General features: G+C 39.2%; 1 protein-coding gene across 5 annotated transcripts in view; it reads right to left on the bottom strand.

The window, feature by feature from the left end:
• Positions 1-4,211: 4,211 nt before the first annotated feature.
• The window catches only part of PLD1 (phospholipase D1), a 230,693-nt gene continuing 212,477 nt past the window's right edge, over positions 4,212-22,427 (bottom strand). For all 5 annotated transcript variants that reach the window (XM_010596030.3, XM_023555502.2, XM_064275473.1 and 2 more), the window contains 3 exons: positions 14,479-14,632; positions 7,293-7,410; positions 4,212-5,726 (listed from right to left, as the gene is read on the bottom strand). In XM_010596030.3, coding sequence (XP_010594332.1) covers positions 5,502-5,726; positions 7,293-7,410; positions 14,479-14,632 — 497 coding nt within the window. In that variant the 3' untranslated portion in view covers positions 4,212-5,501. The remainder of the gene's footprint in view (positions 5,727-7,292; positions 7,411-14,478; positions 14,633-22,427) is intronic.

The following is a 22,427-nucleotide window of genomic DNA, read 5'->3' on the forward strand; positions in this document are numbered from 1 at the left end:
AAACCCTGTTTACGAAGTAGATTAAGACTCTCCAAAATCTTTTGGGTTGAGATCTCTATCTGGGTATTCTCTGCTATCTCTAGAGCAGGGATAGGCAAGTTTTTGCTTAAAGATAGTGAATATTTTAGGATTTGTGGGTCATAGGGTCCTGAAAGCATGTAAACAAATGGGCCTGGCTGTGTTTCAATAAAACTTTGTTTACAAAAACAGGAGGCCCAGCCTTAGTTTGCCAGCCCCTGCCCTGGAGGGGAGGCTAAGAGCTGGAATTCTCCCCAGAATATTTGGATATCCTGAATGGATGTTCATTACTGAGTATTTGTTTTTTGTGCCAGAGAGGTGTGTGCTCCAACTGCAATACTTTTGTATGAATCTTTAAAATGGTTCAGGAGAGTATCAGTACGTTTGGTCCAGACCATTTTTTGTAAGGAATCCAAGAGGAATACAGGAGAGCATGAAGTTATATTTCCTAGCACCAAATAAGCAGAACTAGAATGACATTCGCTTACGTGCATTTATCTGGAATAACGTGAAGAATTACAGCTGCTTGAAAATAAGAAAGAGGAAGTAGTCTGCATTTTGGTTGGACAGGTATCCCAATCTTGACTTTAAAACTTGCAAGTTTAAAACGACTAATGTGACAAATTTTCACTTATCCTGTGACTGATTACTTTTTGTTCTTAAGTTATAAATCATAAATGATATAAAGGCTAAATAAGACAATCTATACAAAATTAAGCCGTAAAAGTTTTGGTTCCTTCAATGAATCCTTTTAACCTCAAGTTAAAGCCTTCCAAACTCAAGTATTAGATCACATGTGAATTACATTGCCATTAACCTGTTGCCATCGAGTTAATTTAGACTCATAGCCACCCTATAGGACAGAGTGGAACTGCCCCATACAGTTTCCAAGGAGCACCTGGTGGATTCAAACTGCCAACCTTTTGGTTAGCGGCCGTAGCTCTTAACCACTATGCCACCAGTGTTTCCTGCATTAGGAATCACACTATGACATGTGTCTCCCTTAAAAATAATGCAAATCTACTGATTGTTCACCTGCAACTTTTTTAAAAATAATTTTTATTGTGCTTTAAGTGAAAGTTTACAAATCAAGTCAGTCTCTCACACAAAAACCCATGTACACCTTGCTACACACTCCCAGTTACTCCCCCGCAGTGAGACAGCCCGCTCTCTCCCTCCACTCTCTCTTTTCGTGTCCACTTCACCAGCTTCTAACCCCCTCCACCCTCTCATCTCCCCTCCAGGCAGGAGATGCCAACATAGTCTCAAGTGTCCACCTGATCCCTCTCCAACCCATCGTCCAGTCCAATCCATGTCTGAAGAGTTGGCTTCGGGAATGGTCCCTGTCCTGGGCCAACAGAAGGTCTGGAGGCCATGACCATCGGGGTCCTTCTAGTCTCAGTCAGACCATTCACCCGCAACTTTTTGATAGAGGCTGATGAATTTTCTTTTCCGGGGAATTTCTAGATTCAAGAATTTCTCAAGGCCCAACCCTGGGTAAAACCCATTTAAAATCTCCATACTGCCAGGAGTAATTGGCCTCAGAGGATCTTCCAAGGAAGTAAAACTGCATAAGCATACCTAGAATCCTTCCGCATTTACTGATTTTAAACGAGAGAGTAGAGAGGGATGAGGAGAAGGTGACCAGCATCTGCAAGTGCTCAAATGCCTCATCAGCTAGGAGAAGGTGAAAAGTAATACTTTGTCAGTAACTTAAAAATATGAGTTAAACTAAGGATTTACTGTAGGGGTCTGATTTTGGTTTTGCCGGGGAACTTCTTGTCCTCTATAATGGTTACAGAATATGGTGTTCTCGTTGTAGGCAGATGCTGGAGGAATAAGGGCTGAGGAGAAACAGAACGAGGTGCAGGTTGTTTACTATATATGTAAACTCTAATCTACTTATGGTCTTACATCTTCAAAATGACTTCTTGGCTTGCTGTTTTCATCTGGGAGGCTGTTAATTCATGATGTATTACAATTTCCCAAGATATTACAGAAGCGATTAACTGCCCATATTTTGAGTACCTACAAACTAGTTATTTCTTCCAAAGGTGCTTTTAAAATCAAGGCAATATTTCGTTTCATAATATGCTACACAATTATATAATGACCAGCTCTTCACCCTTCTCTGTGATGCATTGATTCTGAGAACTAAGAACATCCCACTGAAGGATGTGTCACAGGGTGGACACTTGATACAGAACAAATACCTTCACCAGGCTCACTGTACATCCTCCAGTGACTGAGCAGGGCCAATCTAAGTGCCACTGATATGTCACAGTCTACCCTTCATTTCTAGTACCATATTTTCACGCAAATAACACACACCTTCTATGCTTGTTTGCCAACCCTCCTCCCCCTGCAAGGTATTTTCATAAGCACGCTATGCTAATTTTTTTATAGCAACATGTAAAAAAAATTGGCATAGTGGCACTTATGAAAATATCTCACGGGGGAAGGTGCAGTTAGCAAACATAGGTGTGTGTCATTTGCATAAAAATATGGCAATAATAGAATTTTTTTCTTCTCAAAAACAAAAATTATTAGAGATTATCAAGGTTTCATGTATAGCATTTATAGGCAAAGGTGCCCTCGTGGCACATTGGATAAGTGCTCGGCTGCTAACCAAAAGATTGGCATTTCAAATCCACCAACTGCCCTGTGGGAGAAAGATGTGGCAGTCTGCTTCCATAAAAATTATAGCCTTGGAAACCCTCTGGGGCAGTTCTACTCTGTCCTATAGGGTCGGTATGAGTCACACTGACTGAATGGTAACAGGTTTGCTTTTGTTTTTTGTATTTATAGGCATTTCGAAAGATTATCGTCCACTTGAAATGTTGAACAGCTTCATAATAGCTTTTTCAAAGCTTTGAGTTATTTGCATTTTAAAGTTCATATCAGACATCTCAATGTTACAGGTAAATTTTTTTAACTTCTATTAGGTAGTAATGATGTCAGAGAAGGATGGGTAAGTAGGTCAGACAGTGCATCTTGTGTCCACAGTCCATGTGAATTTTACAGAATACCATGTAAACTGCTACTGCAAAAGAGGCAATTAGTGCCCTGAATTTTCCATAAAATCCCTCCAAGTAAATCTTGTAGCCACTCATCTTTGCAGATGAGCATCTTAGCTTTGAGAAGATGCAGTAGAAAAAATTTGGCACAGAAACCAGCAGTAAGATTTCTTGAGACTCAGTATGTTTTTCATTGCACTAGCTCTCTCCTCCACCTCAGTGATTCATTCCACAAACATTTATTAGGCACCTACTATGTGCCAGGCACTATTTCAGGTTTGGGGGTACACTATGAACAAAATACATGGAGTCCTTGCCCCCTTCCGCTCTAGTAGGTTGAGAAAGACCAATAAACACTAAAATATATAATATCACAGGGTTCAAAATAGTTTAGAGAAACGCTGTCTGAAATCTATTTACAGTCTCTCATTTTTGAGCAGTGATAAAGTGAAAGGAGAAGTCAATAACGGACTGCAGAAATTTCACTAGTCTCAGTTCCACCATGTATAAATCGGATGGATTTAAGCGAGTTTTTCAATCAATTCATACCTCAGTTTTTTCATCTGTAAAATGGGGAGGAGGTTGGAATAAGTGACTGGAAAAGCTGTTTCTGGCTTTTAGTTTTCATGGTTGTATGCGAACATCTTGCACAAAACCAAAGGTCAGTTTGTTGACTGCTATATGCCTTAAAATATATTTCAAAATAAAATATGGGAAATCTGTAGGCATTCCATATACACTCAATACTTTCCATGCCAATCTAAACTTCTTTTATAAAGAACAAATGTTTTATTTACAGCTGCTATAGAATGAAGTTGTTTTTACCATTTTCAGCCATATAAGTTATTTATTCATAAAAGTATCTTCATTTCCATTGTGGGTTACATTGTCCCGCTTCATTCGTGAAACGGTATCTGGCTGTGAAACCCTCCCCTGGTTGTGATACTGTCTCTTTCTTCTACTAACCCATATCACTGACCTTGCCCTTCTGTTTAACCTTTTGACTGAACTATTAGCTCCATGAAAACAGGGGTTTGGGTCCTTGCTTCTCAGAAGAACCACCCAGATGAGATTCTGTCCAGGTAGCCCATAGAAATTTGCAGTCACTGCAGTTAGCCCACGTTTTACAGGCATAGGCCTTTTGGGAATCCATATTAGCTCTTCTAAGATGACTACTTTTAGTTTTTTTTTTTTTTAGAGCTTTGTTATATCAAAGGGTACTCAACACCCAAAAAGGAAAATTCCAGAACAATTCACAGACCAGGGCAATGTGAGTTAATAAGCATCTGAAACTTCTTTGGAAGTCCTTGTGGAATGTTAATGTGTATTTAAATAATGTAAGCAAAGCAGCACATAGTTTGCAATCAATTAATTTTCCTTAAAGGAGATAATGTAGCTGAAGAGCTGGATGTCAAACAAGGTTAGACTCGTACTTATGAACTTCGTACGAGTTACACAGCCTCTGATTTTCTGGAAAGACAAATTGAGTTCATTAGTTTGATTTTGAAATGTAGAAACTTAAATTTCAATTGATCGCCCAGCTAAAGATGACAGGAAATTTTACGGGCCTACTTTTTTTTTTTTCACGTATAAGAGATCTTCTCATCTGGATGAGATCCCCACTGACACCTTGCAGGTTTCTGAAGGAGGCGTGCTCTATCTTTGAGTTTTATCTGGTTGCTGTGTAATCAAATACACTGCACATGTTTCCCCATTTCATTAGGTGTGCCCTATCACAAAGACACATCTTGGCAGTGGCTTAGGGGGCAAAGTGAAATCTCTGCTTCAATAAGTGAATTTAATTCCTTCCTGTTGCCCCCTGGTGTCAAAATACATACAGTTCAATGTTATCGGAAGTGCCTAGCATGGGCTGCTGTGTAGACTGAAGTCTGTCCTGTCCTTTTAGTCACTAAAAAGGAATAACGACCATGTCCTTCTTGGGGAAGCACTACTATCCCAGGGTCAGATAGACAGGGATCTCAAGCACCCTAGAAGGAGCATCACAACATCTTCTGGCAGTAAACAATATCTCAAACAGTGCTTGCAGGGAGTACAAGACCAGGGCAGACCCAGGAGACTTCGCTGCATAAATGAGGGTCATGAAGAACGAGGAGGTTCAGACAACTTTTGGCAACAGGTAAATTCTCGTTAGCAAAGGAAATGCATTTTGGTGTACGTCATGGGATGTCGTCACACATGCCTACCAACAAGAACACAGTCCCTTTTTCACAAGTAGAGGCTGGAGGAATTATAAAGCTCTGCTCAGGTTCAGTGTCCCTACAGTATAGCTGCATTCTTTCCAGGCCATTCCATGTCAGTCCTTGATACTGTCCCAGTGGGTTAATGGGTTGGAGACGTGTGCCAGGACAGGCTTTGGTTGTGAGGTCTCCAGAAAGTCACTGCATGCAGTGTGGTCTTCAGAGTGAAAGTCCTTGGTCTGCAAAAGAGTACAACTCCAGATTTCTCTTAAGTCCAAACCTCCATAGGCACCATGGCTTCTTTGGTTCCAACAGAAGGCAGTAGGCTTTCTTCAGACAAGAAGTAAAAGGGGAATTGCACCAAGAACCCACGAATCTTTTTCAGTTCTTCCTCAGCTCTAATGGGATCTTCTTTTGCTAATATGGGTTTGGTTATAAAGTCTCGCAGTTGAATTAAATTGTGTACTTCATCATTGGGAAGGCACCGGAACACCTGATTAAAACACAATTGCAAAATTGAGTGTTAAGTTTAGAAGTACATCCCCTTACAGGAAATATTCCAACAGACAAAGATCTGATTTAAGAGTTTCTTCTCTTCCTACTACAAAGACACTGCTAGATTTGGTTCATTAAAAAAAAATCGTAATTAAACCCTTATATCTGATCTAAACAAGTGGTTAACCCCAGGACAGAGTCAACTAGTGGCAAGGAATCTCACTGTTGTTTCCCTACCATTAAGGTTAATTTTGTGGATAACAATCACCCTGAATCTCACTGGAGGTTCTGGTCTAAGGGTAAGATTGTATTTTACATAACCACATGCCCATGATCACACCTAAGAAAATTAGTTTTATAATCTCATTTAAGATGATGCCCATATTCAAATTTATTATACTAAAACCAAACTCGTTGCTGTTGAGTCCATTCCAACTCATAGTGACCTTATGTGACAGAGTAGAACTGTACCACAGGGCTTCAAAGGCTGTAATCTTTATGGAAGCAGACTGCCACATCTTTCTCCTACAGAGTGGCTGGTGGGTTTGAACTGCAAACCTTTCTGTTAGCAGCAGAGAGCTTAACCACTGCACTACCAGGGCTCCTTAGACTTACCATACTATCCCCAAAATGTCTTTTTATAGCTGTCTCCTCACCCAGTTGAGGACTTAATCAAGACTGTATACTGCATTTATAAAATTACATTTAAAAAGTCTCCTTACTCATGACCTATTTGATCATGGCCTTAAATAAGCCTATGGAGAGAGTTGTCATGGTTCACTAAGAATGATGATGTCTCCATACTGGAAGGGACCCTGGAAGGTCATAAAGTAGAACATACTCTTACCCAATTTCTGATAGATGCTCAAGGAATCTCAACTTGAATATTTTCCATGAAGGAAAGCTGATTACTTCATAAGATAACCTGTTCCACAGTTGGACAACTCAATTCTTTCACATTTAAAAAAAAATAATAACCAATGGATAAAACTTACCAGGAGATATGTACTTGGCCTCCATAACAAATAGAGCTAGTTTTAAAACACTGTTTTAACATTACAGCTGCCCAACAAAGGAAGTGTCTCATTATTAATAAGATTAATAAAGATGGATACCACTTATTTCACACTATGGGCTAAATACATTGTATGGACTATTCTTTATCATCATGACCACTCTAGTGAATATTCCTCCCATTTTAGAGGTGAGAAAAAGAAGGGTCAGAATGTCAAGTCACTGTGCACACAGATACATCACCAACAACTAGATGAGCAAGATGTGAATCCAGGTCTCACTCACTTATCAATTCTACCTGCCTTTCTTCCCTTCATCATTAGACATGTTCAGAGTCTGCGGTAACCATGTGCTAGGGGTGCGTACAATGGGATTCTTGCAACAGATGAGATATTAGAAGGCTACTAGAGCCCCTTCTAACCCATAACGCTTTTTGACTTTTCATTTTTCAGTGTTAACAAACGCTGTACCAGTATAATGTGGAAATAATGATATGGATTTTGTGATGATATTCAACAGAAAAATGGGGGAAAAGAAACATGAAACTCACCTTATCGTAAATTGTAGCATTTCGAGCTGCTATTGAAACCCAAACCTCCTTGAAGAATTTGTCACTCACTGGGTCCTGAATGTCCTCACTCAAATCAGAAAGATAGCCAAGGACAACCCTGAAATACAAATGCCTTCCAAATTGAGTAACTGAGAAAAAGCAGTTTGCTGAAGGTATCATTTCTAAGGGTAACATAATTCAGGCACTCAACCATAGAAGTCAATTTTTCTTTATTGATACATATATTGCTATGATGCTTGAATGTTTTAACTACTGGATAGAAAGGCCTAATTTTGTTCTAACAGTGTCCTTTAAATTTGGCCTAAGGTGTTCAAAGCCTTGGAGAATAAAATTGGCGTTCAAAACATGTTACCAGCCAATGTGCTAAGCCCTTTGCAAAGATTGTCTCACTAAGTCCTAAAGAACACCATAAAGAAGCAACTATTATATTCACTTTATAGATAAGGGAACGAAGGCACAGAGAGGTTAAGTAACTAGATGAAGGTCATGCACCTGGTAAGGGGTAGAGCTGGGACTCCAACCAGGATGATCTGTCTCCCAAACCTGTGCTCTTAACCATGACATGGTCCTTCCTCCCTCCCTCCCTCCTTCCCTTCTTTCTTTGCTTTAGGGCAAGCACTATGCTGAACTTCAGGATAGAGAAATAAATAAACACACGGAGCCTCTCTGGCTAGAGTTAAATTTGGTGGGTGACACCAACATTGAATAAATAATGATTGAACAAATCATATGAATCAATAATATGCATCAAATAATGAATGAATTAAAATTATGATAAATGCAGGGTGTGCTTTAAGAATACACAGCAAGGCTAGTCAGAGAAGGCTTTTACTTCTACCACCTATTTGCCTAACTCCACCTACCATCTTTTAAGATTCAGTACAAGGTCACCTTTATAAAACCTTTTTTGGCTCTCCCATTTCTCCTTGTCAATCCTGGTAGGTTTGAACATTCTTCCTTTTTTCCCCACTATAATTCATAGTGGGGAAAAAAGGAAGAATGTTCAAACCTACCAGGATTATGCTTTTATCAGTGCAATATTTTATAACCTTTTTGTTTTTAACAGGTTTGTCTCCCACTTCTAGAATGTAAATTTAAGAGACCATGTCCTGCTTACTCTCATATCTCCAGAGTGCCTGACAAAAGAAATCACATACTAGATGTTGTTTGAGTTAATCACATATAAACAGGGGACTAGAAATAACAGGAAATATTCAAGCAAAGCAAGACAAGTTTGAGAGGTCATATTGGAAAATGATAATAACTCATTGTATTTATAGAAGGCTTTAGGGTTAAAAAGCACTTCCACTTTAATCCTGTGACGTAGATGGGACATATGATTTCCATTCTGTAGACAGGAAACTAAATTTTGGAGACACATTAGTAATTGAGCTAAAACTCAAACTGAGTCCAAAGCCTTTTTCACATACACCTGGTACATTCAAGGAATACCAAAAAGGCCTGTGCTACAGGGAGAAAAACAATGGGAAAATACACCTTATAAGAACTTTGGCTTTTACACTCAGTAAGATAGGGGTGCACCGTAGGCATTAGAGCAGAGGAATGACAGAATCTGGCCTCCATGTTAAAATGTGGCTGCTCGTGGAGAACAGGCTGTATGGGGCAAGGGTTGAAGTAGGAAGACCAGTGAGGAGGTATTGCAGCTGTCTAAGTGAGAGGCGATGGTGGCTTGGACCTGGGTGGTAGCAGTGGAGATGAAGGTACAGCCTATAGGTTTTAGCAATAGGTTGGATCTAACCCATTGCCGTTGCGTCGATTCTGACTCATGGCGATCCTATTAGGGCATGAGAAAAGTAAGGCATCAAGGATGACTCAAAAGTTTTTGGCTTGTACAACTAGAAAAACGTAGTTTCCATTAACTGCGTAGGGGAATTCCATGGGTAGTCAACTTGTGGGGGAAAAACCAGGAATTCAATTTTGAACGGGGTAAGGTATCTTTTGAATGTCCAAGTGGCAAAGTTGAGTAGGCAGTTGAATAAATGAATCCGGTGTTTGGGAGAGAAGACTTGCCTGGAGATATAAACTGAGAATTGCCCTCAGATGCATGGGGCCTTCACATATAAAGCCCATATGTTCGCTGAAGGAGTGAGTATAGGCAGAGAAGAGGACCAACAGTAGGTGAGAGAAGCAGGAATCATTAAAAAGATTGAGGAGGAAAAACTGTGAGGCTGGAGAAAACCAGAAGTTGTGATGTCCTGGAACACATGGAGAAGTACATCGAAGTGAACCGTATCAAATTTGAACTTGACAGATTGGGTAGAATGAGGAAGGAGAACTGACCATTTGCTTTAACAGTGTGGAAGTTGTTACACTGTTGCCCTCTTTCTATTTAAATAAACATAGATTTACATCATTATTTTTAATGGCTGCAGAGTTTTCCATAACGTGAAATTTAACAAATTATTTTATTATGTTTAAATAACCAATTATTTTATTATGGACTTGGGGTGGTTTCCAATTCTCATGATTAGGAATAGTGATATAATAAACATTTATTTACATACAATATTTTGTAAATTTTTATGATTATTTCATTAGAACAAATTTTAGAATTAAAATTCCTGGTTCAAAGAACGTGCCAAACTTATCTCCAAGAAAGGCTGTACCAATGCATATGTTCTCCTCAGTCATCTCCAGTATGATCAACTCCAGAAAAAGCTCAGCCAATTTTACAGGGAAAAATGGACGTCTCATTTTAGTTTAAATCTGTACTTTTTTTTCATTATGTAAAAGCTGTTTAAAATAAATGGATCTGGCTCTACGACCACATTAGAATTGAGTCTTATAAACTCAAAATCTTATTTAAAACAATGCCTCCTGATTACATAGAAATAGCTTTCAAACAGAGAGAGATTCAGGGATGTTGCATGCAGGCAGAGAGGCTGGCTACTCGCTGAGATCCAGAGCAAACTTTCCCCATACCAGATGTGAAGGACAGTGTAAGTGACGGCAATAAGTCAAATGTAAAAATAACTTTGATTTGGGTCAGGTCTAACCCCCTGAAAATTGAGCAAAAAGAGTATTTCTGTGACTTTGGTTTTAAATTAGAACAAAAGGAGAGGCAACGTGTCCACCAAGTTATTAGTTAAGGGCTTGTTTATAGGAGAAGTTTTTAAAGAAAACAATATTTAGCAATAAATTATTTTCTCCCATTGGCATCTTAATTATAAGAAATTTACATTAAAATGCACGGCAAACACAAAACAAAGTGCTTTGGGTTTTCCTTTGAGAAAATATGATTTGGGAGAAAACGAGGTTGATTTTATATTGAAGTGCATAAAGCACTTTATTGTTTGTTACAGGAAGTAGGACAGTAAGGAAACCGCAGAAGATGGTTTCTGTCCTGTGCGTTCCTCGTGTCTATCACTTTAAACGATTCTGAGCTCTACCGTGTGGATAATGGTTTCTGTTGAGTGATGGCTACATCTGTAAAGTTGGAATAATTTTCTAGGACTTAATGAACTGTTCCGCACATAGTGGTGACATTCAGTGCAGTACCCTGATGGTTGATTCTGTCTCTATTTAGAATTAATTTCACATTGAAATGTGTCTCTCTATTTCTATGCAAAAATAGCCCAGATGGAAAATGGATTGAAGACGCTTTTTTTTTTTTTTAAGTGAGAAAATGGCTGTGTTCTAGGCCACACTATTTATCTTTGGGAACATTTCCTAATAAAGAGAGGCTAAAATTGACACAAGGTTTTTGCGGTGTTTTTTAATATATTATCTGTGTTTGCCATTAGGGCAAAGTGAAAATAATTGTTCAAGAACAACTACCTCTTTAAGACAGTTTGAAAATTGCCAGGAAAAATAAACCACCAAAGAATAAACTTAGCATGAAATCTATAGGACTAATAAAAAACGGAAAAAACCAAATAATCCTCTAATGATGTACTAAAGAACAAAAAACTTTAACGTTTTATTGAACAATAAAACAAAGTTGAATAAATGGAAGCCCATACCTTGTTCCACAGGATGACTCAATATTATAGGTGTCAATTTTTTTATACTAATCTATAAATCGACAGTAATCACAATAAAAAAAAAAACTAATAAGGATTTGAGAGAATTTAAGTAATTCTAAAGCTCTTATAGAAAAATGAACATTTAAGAATAGCTAAGATTATTCTGCCAAAGAAGACTGATTTGAGGGAGCAGTATGGCAAGAAGTAGGGCTCCCAAATACTAACATGCATAGCTGCAAAAACTAAAACGCTATCACACTGGCATGCAAGTAAACAGACTTTCAATGGACCGTAATAGAGGGGCTAGAAGTAAGTCCTAATATACGTGGGAATTCAGTGTATTACAAAGGGGCGTAGCAAATTGGATAGGCAGAGGGTCTCATACATCATAGAGTCTGGATCAGTTGGTTATTTGGGAAAGAAAAAGTTAGAGCTCTTACCTCACTTCTTACATTAAAATAAATTGTAAATGTTAAAGGTAAAAAGTAAACTCAAGCAATCATTAGAAGAAAATGTACATATATATTTGATTTTGGGCTGGGGAAGCTATTACATGCATACAAAAAAGGAAGAAAAAAACAGAGAAAAAACTGATAGATCTGATTCATAAAAATTTCAAAGCTTCCCCCAAATACTCTAAATATGATTAAAGGTAATTGACTAACCATATTTGTAACAAATATGACAAAGGAATTAGTATCTTATATACTGAAAGTACTTATAAATCATTAAAAAAAAAGTATTCCAATGGAATAGGCGAAGGATATGAATATGCTAGGCAATTTAGAAAAGAACAATTATACATCGCTAACAAACCATTTTTAGAAAAATACCCTCAGTTATGCAAGCTAATTAGATGCCATCTGAAATCCAACAAATTAGCCAAGATTATTTAAATAATGGAATTTGATTATTAGTAAAGATGGGAGGAATAAACCCTCTAAAAACACGGCTAGTGACACAGCAAAATATTAGCGGGCAAAGGAAGACGCACATCTCCTTTAACTAGAAACTGCAGAGTTAGGGTTTAGCCTAAGGAGGTGAACAAAATGCTACCTACTCATTTTTTTAATATCAGCGAAAAAAGCTGCCCAACAATGAGGTATAGACTAAATGAATTATGGTATATCCATATGATAGAATGCAATACAACTATTAAGAACACTTAATGACATTGGAAAATGTGTGTAACATTATTTAAATAATAAAGAACACTGGAGAACTGTAGATCCTAATTTAAAAAAATACATAGTATATTAATGTTAAGTATGTACAGAAAAAAAGTGGAATAATATATATTGAATGTTAAAATTGTTAGCACTGGGTGGTTGGATTACAGATGAATTTAATTTTCTTATTGCTTTTTGGAATTTGTCAAATTTTCTACAATACAAATATAATATTTTGTTTTATTGCTTTTTGGAATTGCTCAATTTTTCTACAATACAAATATAATATTTTGTAATCAGAACCCTGTAATTATTACACATTTAAAAAGTTATAAAGAATCCCAGCACTTTAAAGGGAGTATCTAAGTTCTCATGAAATGGAAAAAATAGGACACATATTTCCAGTTTACAAGCGAATTTGTTTTCCTTCTACATGCTGCAGTACGCAACCCAGTGCCGTCGAGTCCGACTCATGGAGACCCTATAAGACAGAGTAGAACTGCCGCATAGAGTTTCCAAGGAGCTCCTGGAGGATTTGAACTGCCAACCCTTTGGTTAGCAGCCGTAGCACTTAACCACTACGCCACTAGGGTTTCCCTATGGATTAATTAGCAGGATGCTAATTTTAAATTCTCCCCTGTTAAACAAAACAAATTAACATTAGAATTTAATTGACATATCAGTGTTTTGGAGATATTATTGGCAAAACAATGTGTACTAGAGGCAGTAAATACAGCAATAAGTTGTTAGAATGTACAGACAGTAGATACCGAGGGCTGGCTTTGCAGAGCTCCTTGAGCAAGCTGAGGACAGAATGAACCGTCTGAATGGGAAGCTTATCTTGGTTCTTTAAAGTACTCCCCCTCCACCCCCCATATCTTGGTTCTCTAAAGTCCCCTGTGGGAACTGTTTGGTATGAAGAAGATGGACGCCTGCCTTTGCAGGGACTGAAGCGTCCGTTACGTCTCTCTCCGCAAGTGAGCCAGTTTCCAAATTTGGGCATTAACACAAGAAGCATGACAGCACTGCTATACATTTTTGTGCAGTGCCTTCCCTCAAATAGCTTAAAGCACCGCCTTAACTAACGCTATGTAAAAGACCGGCTGCCTCTCACTGTAGAGGCCACACTGAAATCACAACATGGCAAATATAGTTTTGGAATCATACAACTGTGGACTTACTGCAAGGCGAGAGAATGGCTAGGGTGTTCCTTAGATGGTGTGTCTGCAGTAAGAAGAGGGCGGAGATTGAGAGGAGGCGACAGTATGTTGGTGACCAGGATCTACTGTAGGTGAGGTAAGAAGCCATGGAGGGTAGTAGGCAGAGGAGCGACACGCATGATCTGAGTTAGGTTCTAGAAGGATCAGTGCCATGGAGAATAGACTATGGGTCTTGTGGGTGCAGGGGTGGGCAGTTACAGCCCAGCCCTAGAAAGTTCTCAGTAAAGCTTTATTGAATGAAAGACTCATTTATGGTTACATGGCTCTTTGCCTCTAGCCCAATGTTCCTTATGCTTGACCACAGATTTGTTTAAAACTCACGTCTTCTGCAGAAGATCAGGTGTATTCCATGTCTGGAGTCCCCTTAAACCTGAGGACCAGGTTCCACGCATAAATTTTACACCAGTAGCTACCAGAATGCTCTTCTAACGATTTGTATCATATTGTCGTGTTACTACAGCTATTTTAATTTTAAAAAAGACTCACTTAAAAAAAAATTTAAATAGGCACTGGACAGTTTGTCCTGACCTGGTCCTAATCAATTAATGGATTTAAAATGCTATTTTTTTTTTTTTAAATAACATTAAAAAAAAAAAAACAATTAAAAAATGTTTGTGAACCACATAATTTCATATATTACTGGTAGTATACATTCTATATTCTGGGAAATGCTGTTTTAGACAAAAAAAGAACCCGGAAATGAAATGTGTGCTAAGGGCAAGAGGTTGGGGCTGGGATCCACTGCCTATTATGTACTACTGTGTAAGAGAGACAGCTTTGTAGGACCGACCTAAAGCACTGCAGCCGAAGTCCTTGGGCAAACCGGCCAGCTTGGTACTCTTCTCCGTCCATTACAGAAGGAACCGTCTCCGTGTCCTGTACAATGACAGCCATTTCACTGTCACGCTTTCCCAGCATGCTTCGATCATTTATATTAGCAGAGCCTATAGGGAGAAACAGTGAAACTAAGCAACTTCCCACTGTTGCAGACACTGCTGGTTGCCCTCCCCACTCCATTCTTACTTGCTAACGAGAGCCTGATTTTGTTCAGGTTATCAAGACAAGATGGGTTTTAGGGAAAAGAAGTCCTCCTTAATCCAGGGATGAATCTTGATTAGTCTAAAACGGCCACAGTAATTTCACTCTTTTTGCCAGTAACTGGCTTAGAAATAGGCATTTGACCTAAGTCTAGCCGGTGAGGCTTGAAAGTCTATTGGGGGCTTCTGAGAAAGTTTTTCTCCTTCTTTTAAAGGGACACAAGATGGAATGCTGTTTCTTCCAGCCTATGGATATTTTGGCTTTAGGGGGTGGGTCAGCACAGAATTCCCAGGGTTGCTGCAGCCATTTTACAACCACTAGGGTACAAAAGGGAAACCCTGGTGGCATAGTGGTTAAGTGCTAGGGCTGCTAACCAAAGCGTTGGCAGTTCAAATCCACCAGGCGCTCCCTGGAAACTCTGGGGCAGTTCTACTCTGTCCTGTAGGGTTGCTATGAGTCGGAATCGACTCGACAGCACTGGGTTTGGTTTGGTTTGGTTTGGTTTTAGGGTACAAACAAATGGATGGTACAAGGATGGCAGAGAGGAAAGGAGAAAGACTCTGGGTCTTTAAGTCACCGAACTAACAAACCCTGGGATTTCCCTACCATCTGCTATGTGAGATAATACATTTTCCTTATTGTTTGTACCTTGTAGTTCAAAGGAGTCTAACTGATATATACATCAAACCCATACCAAACCAAACCAAACCTGTTGCCATCGAATGATTCCAACTCAGAGTGACCCTACAGAGAACTGCCCCATAAGGTTTCCAAGGAGTGGCTGGTGGATTTGAACTGCCAATCTTTTGGTTTGCAGCTGAGCTCTTAACCACTGTGCCACCAGGGCTCCAATATATGCACCAAGCACTTTAAAAAAAAGTTTACTAGCTCAAAACAGAAGATGGCTTTGCTTTTAGACTAAAGAATTAGATTCTCTGTAGACTTTAACCCATAGTCACGTACTTATGAATGTCAAAACTGAAGAGAACCTTCACAATAGTGTCTAATCTCAAGTATGGCTTTGGGTTTTCCATTCTCTTGCCTCACTTGTGTGGCATGCCAACAGCTTCTGTATCAACTTCCCTTCATTCTATTTTTAAATTCAGTGAGCTGAGAATGTTGACTTTGATATGTGAAGGGCACATATTTTAATTAGTTCAGCCTGTGTTTTCTGCAGCCCTCTGTTGTGTATTCAGAAATCGCCATGATGTTTCTGCATTAATCACTGCAGATTTGCTCTTCTGAATCCTTGAGGTGTCCTATGAACCACAGAAAGGGCCCAAGTGACTCTCAGTGCTTCTCGTGCCCTAGTTCAACCTTCCACCGTTTCTGAAGACGTGGAGCAGAAGGGTCAGGTTGAACATGCCCTCTGTGACAGTGACAGCCAGAGGTGAAAGGCAGTAGCAACCCTGCCATGAGCCCAAATGGCGGGGTTTTGTGCCTTGGGAAAAGCAGCCCCTTCCAGAAGAGAATACAGTCAGTCCCTGGGTTACAAACATCCAACTTAAGGACAACTCGCACTTGCCACTTAATGTTATGTAAATTTGCCCTCACTTTGAAACTGTTCAATCCTTACAACAAATTCTCCATCACACTCACCTTCGCTTTCTGCATACGCAGATTTTAAATCATTGAAAAGACTTCGAGTCTTTTCTTGCACTAAAGTAAAGCTAAATGAGAACTGTTCGCACCTGTTCCTACCTACCTACAAATTTGACTTAAAGACACACTTAGGAATGGATCTTGTTCGTTACTTGGGGACTGCCTGTACTGTCATTTGCCACAACATTGTCATAGTTAATATATAAATCAATGATGACTACGGAGGTAAATGGTGCCTGTGCTGGCCCTGGGTGACAGAACTGAGCACATAGCAGACATTTGGGAGTGCTATTGGTGTGCTGTAAAAACCTTTAAAACACTTTGTTTCATTAGCAACAAATCACCCTTAATACATAAACTTATATTTTGATTACAGAATATAAATTTGCAGACATATCTTTGGGTTTGAGAGTTGGTCGAGCATTACTGAGCATCATTGGACTTTCTCAGCTTTAATTTCATCTTTTGTACATTGAGATAATAATGTGACCTTATAGGATTATTGTGGGAATTAAGTAAGATTGTGTGAAAGCATTTACTGACCCCACAAACTGCTCCTCAAATAAAAATTATTGGCATTCTTATCAGACACTTGTTAATGCCATAGTATCTCCACCAGAGACTCTGGCAATAGGAGACATGTAGCATTTGTATCTAAGAAGCCTCCTCTGTGAGTTACTCACCCCCTCCCAGATGTGTGCGCTGTAAGGAAGCAGGGAACACAATTCCCATAGTACTGCTATTGGGCTTCATGAGCTGCCCGGGCCTGGGTGCAGCCTACTCTCAGGCTGCCTGGGCTGGGGAGATGATGCTGCTGTGTTCACTGTCGGGGTAACCAGGATGTGAGCCAGACGGAAAAGCCTCCTCACAACACACACGCTCTTACACGGGCCCCCAGCCTCCCTCCACCACAGTGGGCCCCCACACTCCAAAAGGGAGAAATACATTCCTGGCAGCCTGAGCTGGAATTCTTAGTGAGAGAATGTGTGGTTCTTTTGCCTCAGGGGCCATCAAGAGTTACAGAGGGCATTAACCCTCAACCACATGGGTAAGTGAGTTGGCTACTACTTAATAGGAATGTGAAGAAAATGATGAGAAAATTTTAGATGAATTTAATAAGTGAGATACTGAAAATGAGATATTGATGATTGTACATGCCACCCCTATTCTTATTGCTAAGACTTCCTCTATTCAGGAAAACAAGTTCAGAGCAGCAGACATAGTATTACTTCATTTCGTGTAACATATGAAGAGGAGGAGAGAGCAAAGGACACATATCGAACTGTTACTAGTGGTGAGTTCCTTCCGGGGTAGAGAGTGAGGCCAATAAGGGGAGTTTTACTTTTTACTCTAGGTACTTCCTTACAGTTCGAACTGTTTACAACAAATACATATTGCATTTATGTATTACTTTTTATGGTAACTGAAATCCCTTATTTTTATTAGGACTTTCCCTCGATAATTTAAAAAATGAATATTTTTAGTAAATGATCTTTTCTAATTTTGTAATTAGGGAACTTTAAAAATAATGTGAAATAAAGCAAAATGCAAAACAGTACATGAAAACACGTCTGTACGACTTAAGCAGCAATAAACTGAACAATGAATGTCCCTGTACTTATCACCCAGGCTGCGCAGCAGAACATTACCCACCCAGAAGCCCTCTGTGCCCTCCCATCCACTTCCCCTCCCCAAGAAGGACCCTTTGTATTGAATTTTGTATTCCCCATGCTCTGCATGCTTTCGTAAACAAAAGACAGTTTACTTTTGATCGTTTTTTAAAATTTATATAAGTGAAATCCTATAATAGCTAACCCTTTGAGATTTGCTTCTTTCGTTCAATATTATGTCTTTGGAATTTTTCTGCTTTGATGTGAGTAATCACAATTCATTTATTTTCCTTGGAGGGACACACCAGAATTTATTTATTCATTATACTGTCGATGGATGTGTGGGTTGCTTCCAGAGTTCTGCTGTGAGGCACAATTCTGTTCTACACAGTTGTGTACTTGTTTCCTGGTGTACACATACGAGAGTTTTATCTAGGCTCTCTCTATAGGACAGGATTGCTGGGTTGCAGGGTGTGGGACTTTATTAAGTAATGCTATACCGCTTTCCAAAGTGGTTATACCAACTTGTACTCACACTAGCAATAGATATTGTTATTGTTGTGTGCTGTCAAGTCAATTCTGACTCCTAGCAACCCTATATGACACTGTAGAACTGTCCCGTAGAACTTCCTAGGCTATAATTTTTACAGGAGCAGATCGCCAGGTCTTTTCCCCCATAGACCAGCTGGTGGGTTCAAACCACAGACTTCTGGTTAGCAGTTCAATGCTTAACCACTGGGCTACAAGGGCTCTTTGCAATAGATAGGACTGCCCAACTTTAAAATTTTTTCCAGTCTGGTATTTCTAAAAACTGTTATTTGTCTCATTATTATAATAATGAGACTGAATATCTTTTCATACGTTTATGGTCCATGGGTGTGTCCTCTGGTGAAATTCCTATACGAGTGCTTTGCCCATTTTCCTTTGGATGTTTATCTTTTCTTATTGATTTATAGGGGTACTTTACGAGTTTTGGATAGGAAGTGTTGCAAATACCTTCTTTCAGTTTATGATTTATCTTTTTATTCTCTTTATGATGTCGTTTCATGAATAAGGAGCTCTGGCAGCTGTGTGGTTAAAGCAGTCGACTACTAACCAAAAGGTCAGCAGTTCAAAACCACCAATGGCTCCGTGGGAGAAAGATGTGGCAATCTGCTTCCATAAAGATTTACAGTCTTGGAAACCCTATAGGGTCTCTATGAATCAGAATCGACTTGATGGCAGTGGGGTTGAGTTTTAATGAATAAAGTCCTGAATCTTAATGCAGTTAGATTTATCAATCTTTTCCTTTGAGTTTGTGTGTCTTGTTTAAGAAATTGTTAGTTCTTCTGTGACAGAAAGAATAATGAACCTCAAAGATGACCACATTCTAATTCCTGAAACATGTGAATATGTTAGGTTACATGGTAAGGGGATTTAAGGTTGCAGATAGAATTAAGGTTGTTAATCAGTTGACCTTAAAACAGGGAGAGTATCCTGGATTAGGCAGGTGGACCCAATGCCATCACAAAACCCTCTGCCTTGAAGTCAATTCCGTCTCATAGCGACCCTGTAATGTCATCGCAAAGTCCCTTAAAAGTGAAAGGGAGTCAGAGAGGGATGTGATTACAGAAAAATGGGTTGAGGCTTTGGGAAAGCTTTAGAGAGATATGATGTTGCTGGCTCTGAAGATGCCCAGGGAATGTGGACAGTCTCTAGATGCTAGAAAATGTAAGAAAATGCATTTTCCAATACCAGTTGCTGTCTGGATTCTCACCCATAGTGACCCCATAGGACAGAGTAGAACTACCCCTTAGGGTTTCCTAGGCTGTAATCTTTAAGGATGCAGACTGCCATATCTTTCTCCCATGGAGCAGCTGGTGGGTTCAATTGCCAGCCTTTTTGTTAGCAGCTAAGTACTTGACCACTGTACCACCAGGGCTCCATGGATTCTCCCACAGAGCCACCAAAAAGAAATGCAGTCCTGCCAACACCTTGATTTTAGTCCAGGGAAGCCCATGTTGGACTTTTAGCCTACAGAAAATAAACATTTTTTAAGCCACTAGGTTTGTAGTGATTTGTTACAGCAGCCATGGGAAACTAATACACTCTCCCTTCCCTGTTTAGCTTGTTTTAAAGGAGAATGGACTCAACCAATGAGCCCAAATGGGCTACACTGTAGTTTCTACCTACTAGTATCTCTTGTACCTCCAGACCAGAGTTTCTCAATCCTGCTTGCACATTAGATTCAGTTTGGAAGCTTTCTAAAAATTCTGATGTCAAAACAAAAATAAAGCCTAATGCCCAGGCCCCAAACCAAACCAATTCAATCGCAATTTCTGGAAGTAGGAACCAGACATTAGGATTTCCCTCCATAACTCTCTATTCACCAATTAACCCATCTTATTTTTTGATCCATTTTAAAATAAATTGCATGAGCAAACTTCCCCATAAGTGGTGTGTGTGTGTATATATATATAAAAATATACACATACATATATATAAAGCTCTCCCAGGCAATTCTATTACAGTAAGGATTGAGAGCTACTGGACGAAATCTTTTTAGAATGAGTGTAATTCATTCATCCTTCAACTACCCCGTAAGCGGAAGTTGATTCCCACCCTCACCCACCACTCTCAAGTTTGCTATTTCACATACGGATATTCAGTAACTGGACCTATCTCCCCATCTCCCCACAACCTTATTGATTGCCTCTGGACATTCTTGCTCCAGGTCCTCAGTATCCATCCAGATGTTTCTTGTAGTGAGGTGGAAGGAATACCTGCCTCTCCCTTTGAGGGCAACTGTATTCTTTTATTCATTTTTACAACTCCCTATCGTGCTTTGTAAACACTGGTGGCATAGTGGTTATGAGCTATGGCTGCTAACCAAAAGATCAGCAGTTCGAATCCACCAGGTGCTCCTTGGAAACTCTGTGGGATAGTTCTACTCTGTTCTATAGGGTCACTATGAGTTGGAATCCACTTGATGGCAATGGTTTTTTTTTCCTTTGGATTGTGCTTTGTAGCATATTAGTTAACATTAAAAAAAACTGTTTCACTTAGCCAGCAGGGTAGACTTAAATTCTACGTAAAGGGATTGTTGTTGTTAGGTACCATCAAGTTGATTTTGACTCATAGTGACCCCATGCGACAGAGCAGAACTTCCCAATAGGGTTTTCTAGGCTGTAGTCTTTTTTTTTTTTTTTTAATCTTTATGGAAAGGAGCCCTGGTGATGAAGCAGTTAAGTGCTTGGCTGGTAATGAAAGGTACCAGCCAGGAGAAAGATGTAGCGATCTGCTTCCGTAAAGACTACAGCCTTCGAGACCCTTGGGTGCAGTTTTACTCTGCCCTATAGGATCTCTATGAGTTGGATCTCTGAGTTGGAGCTGACTTGACTCAACAGTAAAGGGTTAATCTTTACAGGAGCAGATTACCAGGCCTTTCTCCCACGGTGCCCCTGGTGGGTTCGAATCACCAACCTTTTGTTTTGCAGCGGAGCGCTTAACCGTTGTGCCTCAGAGCTCTTTACTTAAAGGATAAAAAAAAAAAAGGATAGCCTTGTTTTATTCAATAAAGACAAATAAATGTTAGTTTGGTTGAGTGCCAATATTAAGATGGATTAGAAAAAACTGGATTGGGTCACAGATTTCAAGACTAGCAGGGCCACCCAGGGCAACAGATAATTAAAGCTATAGACAAAAGAGATCTTCAATATGAGAAAACAAATATTTCCTTGTGAGGAAGAAAATGAAGATAAACAATACCTCATTTTCCTTATGTCAATTATTCAATTATTCTGGCATAGGTCTGTCATGTCAGAAAAACTAGTCACATTTACTTTAACCTCCTTTAAACCAAGCCTTTAAATACTTGCTTAACACCTGTAAAATATTCTCAAGCTAACTTCTCAAACTCTCAAACTTTTTTTGTGTTATGAACTCAAGCAGAGCTGATGTATTGGAGCAGCAAAAACAAACCCACTTACTCAGAGAGTTTCTAATGAGATGAGAAGAACCAAAGCACATTTGGATTTTTCTGTGGGGGAAATCTGCTCTTTAAACAACACTGCCCTTGAGGAAGGAGAAATGCAGCCTGTAAGGACTGACAAATTTGACCTCTTGACACTCCCAAGGCTACATCTTCAGTTTTATGACAGAAGATAAGAATTGTGTACAAAATTGATCAATCATTGCTGGCTCAAATAAAGCGTAGCCTAGGGGGGTTCACAGAACTTTCTGGAAAACAATTCAATTAAAAAACTCAACAAATGTATTTGACTGTTAGCTCTGTTACAGAAAGCTACGTTGCATTTATACTTTGTGTTAAGTAATGCAGGCTGAAAGCTAAAATGAGCTTTAAAAGGGAAATATTTACATCTGTCAATTTTTACTTCAGGGGTTCTGAAATCTTGATGAAGAGATCAACTGAATTTTACTTGGCTTTGTTTTTGTGTTTCAGCAAGCATCAATATATTTCCATTCCTGTTGTCAAGGGTGAAATTAATAG

Source organism: Loxodonta africana, chromosome 23 (genome assembly GCF_030014295.1).
Source record: "Loxodonta africana isolate mLoxAfr1 chromosome 23, mLoxAfr1.hap2, whole genome shotgun sequence".
Taxonomy (NCBI): Eukaryota; Metazoa; Chordata; class Mammalia; order Proboscidea; family Elephantidae; genus Loxodonta; species Loxodonta africana.